Genomic DNA, 10280 nt, shown 5'->3' on the forward strand with positions numbered 1-10280 from the left:
AAACGAGCTTCAATGCCATACAACACTCCTTCCGTGGCCTCCAACTGCTCTTAAATGCTAGTAAAACCAAATGCATGCTTTTCAACCGTTCGCTGCCTGCACCCGCACGCCTGACCAGCATCACCACCCTGGATGGTTCCGACCTTGAATATGTGGACATCTATAAGTACCTAGGTGTCTGGCTAGACTGTAAACTCTCCTTCCAGACTCATATCAAACATCTCCAATCGAAAATCAAATCAAGAGTCGGCTTTCTATTCCGCAACAAAGCCTCCTTCACTCATGCCGCCAAACTTGCCCTAGTAAAACTGACTATCCTACCGATCCTCGACTTTGGCGATGTCATCTACAAAATTGCTTCCAACACTCTACTCAGCAAACTGGATGCAGTTTATCACAGTGCCATCCATTTTGTCACTAAAGCACCTTATACCACCCACCACTGCGACTTGTATGCTCTAGTCGGCTGGCCCTCGCTACATATTCGTCGCCAGACCCACTGGCTCCAGGTCATCTACAAGTCCATGCTAGGTAAAGCTCTGCCTTATCTCAGCTCACTGGTCACGATGGCAACACCCATCCGTAGCACGCGCTCCAGCAGGTGTATCTCACTGATCATCCCTAAAGCCAACACCTCATTTGGCCGCCTTTCGTTCCAGTACTCTGCTGCCTGTGACTGGAACGAATTGCAAAAATCGCTGAAGTTGGAGACTTTTATCTCCCTCACCAACTTCAAACATCAGCTATCTGAGCAGCTAACCGATCGCTGCAGCTGTACATAGTCTATTGGTATATAGCCCACCCTTTCTCACCTACCTCTTCCCCATACTGTTTTTATTTATTTACTTTTCTGCTCTTTTGCACACCAATATCTCTATCTGTACATGACCATCTGATCATTCATCACTCCAGTGTTATTCTGCAAAATTGTAATTATTTGCCTACCTCCTCATGCCTTTTGCACACATTGTATATAGACTCCCCCTTTGGTTTCTACTGTGTTAATGACTTGTTAATTGTTTACTCCATGTGTAACTCTTTGTTGTCTGCTCACACTGCTATGCTTTATCTTGGCCAGGTCGCAGTTGCAAATGAGAACTTGTTCTCAACTAGCCTACCTGGTTAAATAAAGGTGAAAATATCAAAAAGCTTTGTCCTTTCATTAGAACAAAATGCAATTTACCACTTGGCTGTCTATTATATCACCCTGTCGCAGGACATCCCAGTCATCACCATCTCATACGATTGCATGCTGCAGTTGTTTGAGAGATGTCCAGTATGCAGGTGAACATGCAGCATAGAGGAGACAAGCAAGGGGGCCCTCATCAGCATCATGCAGACATGCAGACAGGTTGTCAGCAACCTTCACCTGTCAGCGGCAACAGCTTTCACAGGCTCATCATTTGTACAAGTACAGAAGGTAACCCACTTAATTTACTTTGATACATTTGATAACCCAATTGTGAAACATAATATATGTAAACTGACATTATTTGTTGCGTATTTCCTACTTAGAAGCATAGAATGTCCAGGGCATAACCAAGCTTGATGGAACCAGCCTAAGTGCTGTGTCCACTATTCTATTTCACTTCACATTTTATGATATCTGAAGTAAAATATAAAATGGCTGTTGGTTCCACCAGGCTAATCATAGCCACCATTGATAATGAAATCAGTGCTCTCTGTGTGTGTGTTTGTGTGTGACTGACCAGTATCTTTGATGAGGGGCCAGGAGCTGATCTAAGCTGCTATGCCCATCAATGGCAAAAACCTCACCTTCAGCCTTACCTCTTTCCTGTTCACAAATGGTTGCCGATGGGGAGAACATAATTAGTTACAGTGCCTTTTTCCACATTTTGTTAGGTTACAGTCTTATTCTAAACTTGATGGAATAGTTTCCCCCCCCTCATAAATCTACACACAGTACCCATAATGACAAAGCAAAAACAGATTTTTAGAAAGGTCTGCTTATTTATAAAATAAAATAAATGGAAATATCACATTTACATAAGTATTCAGACTCTTTACTCAGTACTTTGTTGAAGCACCTTTGGCAGCAATTACAGCCTCGAGTCTTCTTGGGTAGATGCTACAATCTTGGCACACCTGCATTTAGGGAGTTTCTCCCTTTCTTTTCTGCAGATCCTCTCAAGCTCTGTCAGGTTGGATGGGGAGCGTTGCTGCACAGCTATTTTCAGGTCTCTTCAGAGATGTTCGATCGGGTTCAAGTCCCCAGGCTCTGGCTGGGCCACTCAAGGACATTCAGAGACTTGTCCCAAAGCCACTCATGTGTTGTCTTGGTTGTGTACTTAGGGTCTTTGTCCTGTTGGAAGGTTGAACCTTCGCTCCAGTCTGAGGAGTGGCTTCCGTCTGACCACTCTACCATAAAGGCCTGATTTGTGGAGTGCTGCAGAGCTGGTTGTACTTCTGGAAGGTTCTCCCATCTCCATAGAGGAACTCTAAAGCTCTGTCAGAGTGACCATCAGGTTCTTGGTCACCTCCTTGACCAAGGCGCTTCTCCCCAGATTGCTCAGTTTGGCTGGGCAGCCAGCTTTAGAAAGAGTCTTGGTGGTTCCAAACGTCTTCCATTTAAGAATGATAGAGGCCACTGTGTTCTTAGGAACCTTCAAAGCTGCAGATATTTTTTGGTACCTTTCCCAAGATCTGTGCCTCGACACAATCCTGTCTCGGAGCTATACAGACAACTCACGTTTAGTTTCTGTCATGGCCTCCAGCATTTCTTGAGGAGCAAACCAAAAAATGAGGCTAAATTAGTGGGTGCAGTTCCCCTTTTAAGCGTACATTTTTCTTTCTGCCTTCAAAGGGGGGGGGGGGGGGGGGGGGTCATCATAGAATTAGGAATTAAAATACTTTTGTGGTCAGCCTTTGTGGTCAGAAAATTGGTCAACCATGGTTTTCCAGTGCTATGATAAGATATTGTTTAAATAATGCATTTAAAGAATTTATGTGCACTGTATGTTTGTTAGCTAGCTAGCCAGACAGTTTTAGAGGAATGATTCCATAAATGTTTCTTATTAGCTGCCAGTATGCCAACATTCCAATCAAACAATGCAGTCAATCCACAGGTTTACACTGGCTGAAATCAGTTGATGATAGGACAGTTGTAAATGCAACAAGTACTGATATTGTATCATATTTTAGCACTCACACAGCTTTCCACGAAAACCAAAAATGCATATAAAGTATATAAACTGTTTGCATATATTTTAGACCCTATTTATACATACAATTTGTATAAACCCATATAAACTGTATTTATAATTATATGACAATATTTTAGGTTGACAATACATCTATTACACAATTTCTGATATATCACATGCCTTACTTTTATTTTCCTGCATAAGTAATATCCAGATTATGCCTCTACTGCCTTTCATTCCAATTAGACTGGTATGGATTTCTCACTGGCTGTCATTTTAACCCCATTCTGAAAGTTTGAAGGTTTATGACACAGCCTGTCTAGTCATTTAATAGGATCTCTATGAGGGCCACTAAAAAAATTGCCCGCTCGGTGGGGGGTCCCCCACCTTGCCTCGTCTCTTTCTGGAGGTACAGGGTTCTGGTCTGGAGCCAATGGGCCTTCTTCTCTACCTCTATTTATTTCTCCCTTTGTCTCCTTCTCAAGTAATATTATTGTTCAAGTTGATCATTAAACATCTTTGTAACTTAAAAATGTTTATTTTCTTAACCAAACTACTATATAGTAAAAAACAACAATATAGGTTTTTCAGATATCAAGACAGAATCGCTCTTTTGAAAATAGCAAAACGGGGCAAGCAAACTTGATGGAATAATGAGTAAGTCATATTGCCATTTAGAGTGACTTACATTGCTGACGTTACTGTATCACATATACACACTGTTAACCTTAGATCTGTAATTTATTACTGACAACTCACAGATGTTGGTTTTGAGATGATCTGTATTATCGATGCTGCAAGTTACAGGGCTAAAATTGTTTTTGCACACTTCGACACTGTGAAGAGGACTGAAAATGTCGCCCTCTGTAGTCTACTACTTGTACTTCTTCTCTACATGAGATTTGAACCTGATAGTCACAACGATTCAACAATGTGTGGAGTTAGACCATGAAATAAGGTGGCTCATGTATGATTACTCAAGTTCATAGGCAAATATGTCTCACCGCCATGGGATTTACTGCAAATAGGCCAAGTAAGCTCAGACCTGTTCTGCAGACCTGGGTCAAATACATGTAATATACTTTCAAATATAGAAAGTATTTGAGGTGTGCTTGATTTAGCTCACTAATTTAATTAGACTATTCCCTTGGTTCCATTGAACAGGTCAAACTAAATAAACTACTCATGTACAGTTATTATACTGATTGATGATGAATAACTTTTTTGTAGATGTATGCCTACAAATGAAATGACTTAGCTTCTGTGGCCTCATGAAAGTTAGCAAACTCATATCAAAGGTAAAATGAAACATGTGTTTGCATATAGGACAGTAAATTATAGCTTTGTATAAATAACAGAGAAATAGTCAAGTTCAGACAATATTTATGTTGTTTTGTTTTTATAGTGGTGTATAGCCTTGAAGAAAAAGGCTATAGGTACAGTGAAAGGTGTTGTTTTACAGAGTCAGCCATAGTAGTACAGTATGATGAGACAATCCAGCTTCATCTACAAGTGAGGGCACCTTTTAAAAATGTAAACATAAGAACAAGACAAATTATGAGTTTTCAGGGAAATTAAGAGGCACTGTTGCAGAGTGCCCACACCCTTAACAGCTCAGGCTAATAGCTTAATGTTCCAGTATTCACCATTTTTTTACAAAACATATTTGACCGCTGTCAAATTCATTTTTGACCCCATTCAACCCTCACCATAACTACATTCTCCCAGACAGTACATAGGATCATAATTTGACCTATATTGTCACAGCAAAATAATCCTGCAGCAACAGGATTTGAATGTTTAGTCCACAATGTTGCTTGATCGGTGGTTAGGCTATTAGCTGGCCAAAAGTAGTCTACATGAAAAGTGCCGTAATATAACCATGTGTTATTATGGGTTTTCAGTGAATTTATGGATTTCACTAAGCTCATCAGCATTTCCTGCTATGCAGGCAGATCTCAAAAGAGCGATCAAATTCATCCCAATTCACATAACTGTACTGTGTAGTGTGTTAAATGCTCAAGTAAAAGAAGCATCAAATACTAACCAACAGCACCTACTCCTGGTAGGTACAATATATCATTTCTTCATGATTTATTAATCCAGCAACAGAGTAATTCCTTTACCTTCTGCATTGACATCTAATTTCAGAGACATTTTCTTTTCAAGCTTGAAATGTTATTTCACAGTTGTATACCTGTTTATGATGTTTTAAGTATACAGTATTCCATCATCATATGTCCAGTCTTTGTTTATACTATATACAGTGTATTTAGCTTTATGTTACTGGAAAATAATGATAGTGGCATTATAATAAGGGTTCAATATATGGGCATGTGTATGTGTATTGTACAAATAATGCTGTTACTATTAGCATATATACCGTCAAATAAGTATTATATTGGGAATAACAGCTATGGTCGGTGGAGTATAGGCTCATTCAACTATTATGGCTGAATAGGCCCCAAAATAAAATAAATGTTCCCATCATAATAGAAGATTTTAATTAGTCTCACAACACAAAACAACTTCCTGAATTGTCACACATTAAAGCCTTAATAAAAGTAATGAAAACAATTTGAATATATCTGATTCAATTCCAGATTAGTTGCATGCGTGACATTTTTATGTTATCACTTTTTTTCTGACCTTAAGTAGGGATGATCACTTTCTGCAATGAAAGCCATAAAGGATTTTCTGAAATGAACTGGCTAGAGAATTGTTGGTCTTGCTTCAATTAGCAAGTAAACTACTTTTCAAACGACCTACCAGACTCTATATGCTGACTGGCGCAGATAAAACTGAGCTGGACCTGGACTCTCGTGTTTTGCGTGTGGGTATGGTAACGACACAGCATGAGATGCCAACTGTAGCCTCTGGCAACTCATCGTCCTCAGTCCATTCATTGAGGTCAGGGTTATACACCTGGATGCATTTCTTGTACTTCTTCTCAATCTCGTTCCAGCCTCCAAGAAGATAGATCTTATTATTCATGCTGACGATACCAGCAGTGCTCACTCCTGTGTTCAGGGGGGCAGAGTAGCTCCACTGCCCATTGTGAGGGTTGAAACACTCAACAGCTAAGACATCCACCCTCTCTCCACGGCCACCCAGCTGGCTGCCACCAATCACGTAAGCCCGTTCTCCGACTGTAGCAGCGGAATGCCAGCCTCTAGGGGAGCTCAAACTGTTCTTATCCTGCCACACATCAGTGGAAGGATCATAGCTGCACACAGCCCTGGAGTACGCATTGTTGATGTAACCACCGCTAACAAGGATTTTGCCATCAATGACGGAGCTGGCGTGGCAGCACCGGGGGATTTCCATGGGGGCTTTCATCTGCCATTGGTTGGAGGAGGGCACGTAGCACTCCATTGAAGCCTGGCATCCATCAGAGTTACGACCACCAATAGCGAACAAGAGGCCATTGAAGGTGTTGAGACTGAAGTGGGTGCGCTTCTGGATCATGTTGGTCAAATGAATCCAGGTGTTGAATCGAGGATCATACCTAATTGCCCCAAAAATCTATTAGATACATATTATTATTCAATACACAATTGAATGTACAGTACAATAGCCTATCATGGTCTGTGTAATATCGGCCATACTTTAAGAGCAGAGAAAATACATTTACAATAGAATAAGCTTATATAGAATCAAATCCTCACCTGCAGAAGTTGCTGACAGCATGTTTAGCCTGGTTCCTGGCATCATTCTGGTCTTCACCACCAGCAACATAAAGGAAGCAATCCAGGACTGCCACACACTGATTGAAGCTCTTGGCTGGCATCTCTGTGAGCCTATTCCATACATCGTCATCATCCCTGTAGAGGACCTCTTTGCTGAGAGACTTCTCCGTCAAGGCCGGTCGTCCACCCACTGTCAGCATGACCCGGATGCCACCACGTACCTTTGTTCTGCGGGACTGAAGAATGTTCTGCTGGTAGGGCAACAGGTGGTAATTCATGGCGTCCACTAGGAGACGATGGCACTCGGGGTCCTGCATCATTCTGGGCACACTCTGGACATGGTTGACCAGGTCCATGGCTGAGATGGTCCCGAAGCGGATGTTGGTCAGAAGATCTGGGGCGTATTTCAGCCTCTTCTCGTTGAAGTCCAACCACTTCATAGCTATCTGAAAGGCTGTAATCTCAGAGGGCAACTGCAGGGAATCATCACTGAGGAAGTCGTTGATCTGCTCGTAAGTGAGCTTCAGGAACTGCTCCATCTCAGAGAACTCTATAAAGTTCTCCCTCATGAACTTCTGGGTGGCCTGCTTTGTTTCTTTGAGGTTGTAGGTGTCGGCGATGTTGGCCACGTACATGCAGTTCTCCGCACTGAGCTCCTGCATGAGGAAGTCGCTGCACATCTTCACCAGGGTGTTGATCTGCAACAACATGGCTGCTGCGATGGTGCTGCCAATGCTGTACAACGACAGGGTTAGTTTCCCTGAGTAGGCGTATGTGATGGCTGTGGCCAGGCCTGTGGGTGAAAGGTCGTTCAGGTCGATCTTTGTGAGGGCGGAATCGCTCTTTAAGATATTCTGAATGTACTCACTGCAGGAGGCCATGACAACTTTGTGGACATCGAAGGACTTTGACTTGGTGGAGACGGTCAGGTCACAGAGGAAACTGTCCTGCCTCATGGTACTAAGACCCTCCAAGAGATTAGGAGCATAAACAGGGTCAGTGACTTCACTTGAGATGCAGCTGAAGCCGTTTCCTCCCTCCAACAAGGTATTCAGCCCATTGATATTATTGATCGGGCTATCCTCGACCATTATGGTTATTTCATTGATATCCCCTTTGTTTTTTTTGGCAGTCTTGTTCTTTTTGGGAGCCATGTCTGCAGCAGAGGGACACAGCCCAGATCTACTGTAAAGAGAATAATAATATGACAGAGAGAGAGCTACCTTTTGATATTAACAATCACAATCGCAACACCAAATGGTAAATAAATACATTGAAGGCAAATCTGACTGATGTACAGTTTACTAAATATTGTCATACAAAATATTGTCAAAATCAGATGTGTAATATATTAGGTAATAATCATTACCTGTATTTGTGGTTATAAGTAGGTCTGCTTTTAGAAAATATCAGTCAAATCAAATCAAAGTTTATTTGTCACGTGTGCCGAATACAACAGGTGTAGTAGACCTTACAGTGAAATGTTAACTTACAGGCTCTAACCAATGGTGCAAAAAAAGCTATTAGGTGAACAATAGGTAAGTAAAGAAATACTGCATTTATGCTGCATTTATGCAGTACTGCATACTGCATTTATGCATGTTATATATGTTTCTGAAATGTTGCTGCTGCCATTTGACAATGTATGTTGTGGAATAATTGACTAAGTGGTTGAATAAATCAAATCAAATTTCCACCAAATACAACAGGTGGCCTTACAGTGAAATGCTTACTTATAAGCCCATTTAACCAACAATGCAGCTTTTAGAAAAATAAGTGTTAAGAAAGTATATATTCAAATAAACTGTGAATAAGGGAATGAAGTGGCTACATAAGGCTGTCTGAATAATAAATAAATAAATTGTGTGCATTTATACTGCAATTTGGATATTTTAACCAAAGTTCAACACGTCAATGAAAATATTACCTTTTTTTTTCTTCTGACATTTGGAGAGGATTGTGACAAGGGCATTACATTCCCAAACCACGTGAAGGCCTATTCTATCTTAGTTGCATTTTTGGCATTTATATTTAATACAAATTTAAAGCAATTTTGTTAGGCAATCAACGTCAATATGATTACTATAAACTGCCAACTCCCCCCACCCATCAAATAAATTAAAACAACAGTAGGTATAGTAGGACTATACCGGAATAATGCTATAGCCCAAGTCAGCAAGACAACATTCCTCTCTCTGCATCTGTCATGATTTATCAGTACCATGTCCAGGAATAGCAATGCTTGATAGTTCAACCATGACGTTCCTTTTATAGACTTTGTGGCATGAGGACCTGGCCTAATGTCCTTCTAAAAAGTTCTGTTATTAATTATGATTTTTTTTTACAGAAGTCCTAATGATCAACTAATCAATGAAAATATCCACGTTTGTAGAATTATAAATCTGAAATAATCGGAAAGGTTAATGAAAAATCCCAAACATTATTGAAAAAGTCATCAGATCTACAGCCAATAATAATACCAGCCTACAATAAAATATTGAGCCTATAGTAGAAACTTGCCTAGTTATTTGGAAATCTGATGGAAATACACTGACAATACAACTATGGTTGCAAACTTACACATCAGGCTACTGTAATGTGTCACTGTGCCAATATCAAACCAAACCGGTTGACACACATGTAGGCAACTTTTTTCATTGACAGACACAGAGAAAATTCAGTGACATAGGAATAATATGGCCTAAACGGGGACTTACTTACCAAAGATATGAGAAGCCGGTGAAGAAAAGACTTGCACCTCCAGATAGTGTGCAGGAGAGAGAGACTCGCTACTCAATGGTGCCAGAAGAGTTGGGCAAGCTCCTCCTCTGAGCATATGCGAATAGAAGTATTGCACAATACGTGTGAGGAAGACTCATGAGTTTGGAGACTCTGAAGGCTGAAACCATACTCCTAATCAGGCAATCCGACACCCTAACAATAGTATATTGATTTGTAATATGACAGCTGGGATCACCCTGAATAACTTTTCATATAGTGTAGACTACATTAAAATCCATCTTTCCGGCTTGATATCACAGGCCTAGTTGTCAACCAATTTTAATACCTCAAGAGCATCGAGAGCATCCTGACCGGTTGCAGCAACTGCTTGGCATCTGACCATCTTTACTCCACACACAGGGATGCATACAAAGCTCTCCTCCGCCCTCCATTTGGGAAATCTGACCATAATTCTATCCTTCTGATTCCTGCTTACAAGCAAAAACTAAAGCAGGAAGTACCAGTAACTCGCTCAATACGGTAGTGGTCAGATGATGCGGATGCTACACTACAGGACTGTTTTGCTAGCACAGACTAGAATATGTTCCGTGATTCATCCAGTGGCATCTAGGAATACACCACCTCAGTCATCGGCTACATCAATAATAAGTGCATCGATGACGTTATCCCCACAGTGACTGTATGT

The 10280-nt window shown here is 40.9% G+C and overlaps 1 protein-coding gene across 2 annotated transcripts; it reads right to left on the reverse strand.

The window, feature by feature from the left end:
• Positions 1 to 4530: 4530 nt before the first annotated feature.
• Positions 4531 to 9682, reverse strand: LOC109899866 (kelch-like protein 31). Of its 2 annotated transcripts, none has more exons than XM_020495473.2 (3): positions 9575 to 9682; positions 6833 to 8038; positions 4531 to 6672 (listed from the first exon to the last, which is right to left on the reverse strand). In XM_020495473.2, exons 2-3 carry the CDS (start codon positions 8005 to 8007, stop codon positions 5940 to 5942), a joined length of 1908 nt encoding a protein of 635 aa, XP_020351062.1. In that variant the 5' UTR covers positions 8008 to 8038; positions 9575 to 9682; the 3' UTR covers positions 4531 to 5939. The 2 variants fall into 2 exon arrangements, with proteins under 2 accessions (XP_020351062.1, XP_020351063.1); XM_020495474.2 differs by having other exon boundaries at positions 6833 to 8035; positions 9575 to 9676.
• Positions 9683 to 10280: the final 598 nt, after the last annotated feature.

The sequence above is a fragment of the Oncorhynchus kisutch genome, linkage group LG11 (assembly GCF_002021735.2).
Source record: "Oncorhynchus kisutch isolate 150728-3 linkage group LG11, Okis_V2, whole genome shotgun sequence".
Lineage (NCBI taxonomy): Eukaryota > Metazoa > Chordata > Actinopteri > Salmoniformes > Salmonidae > Oncorhynchus > Oncorhynchus kisutch.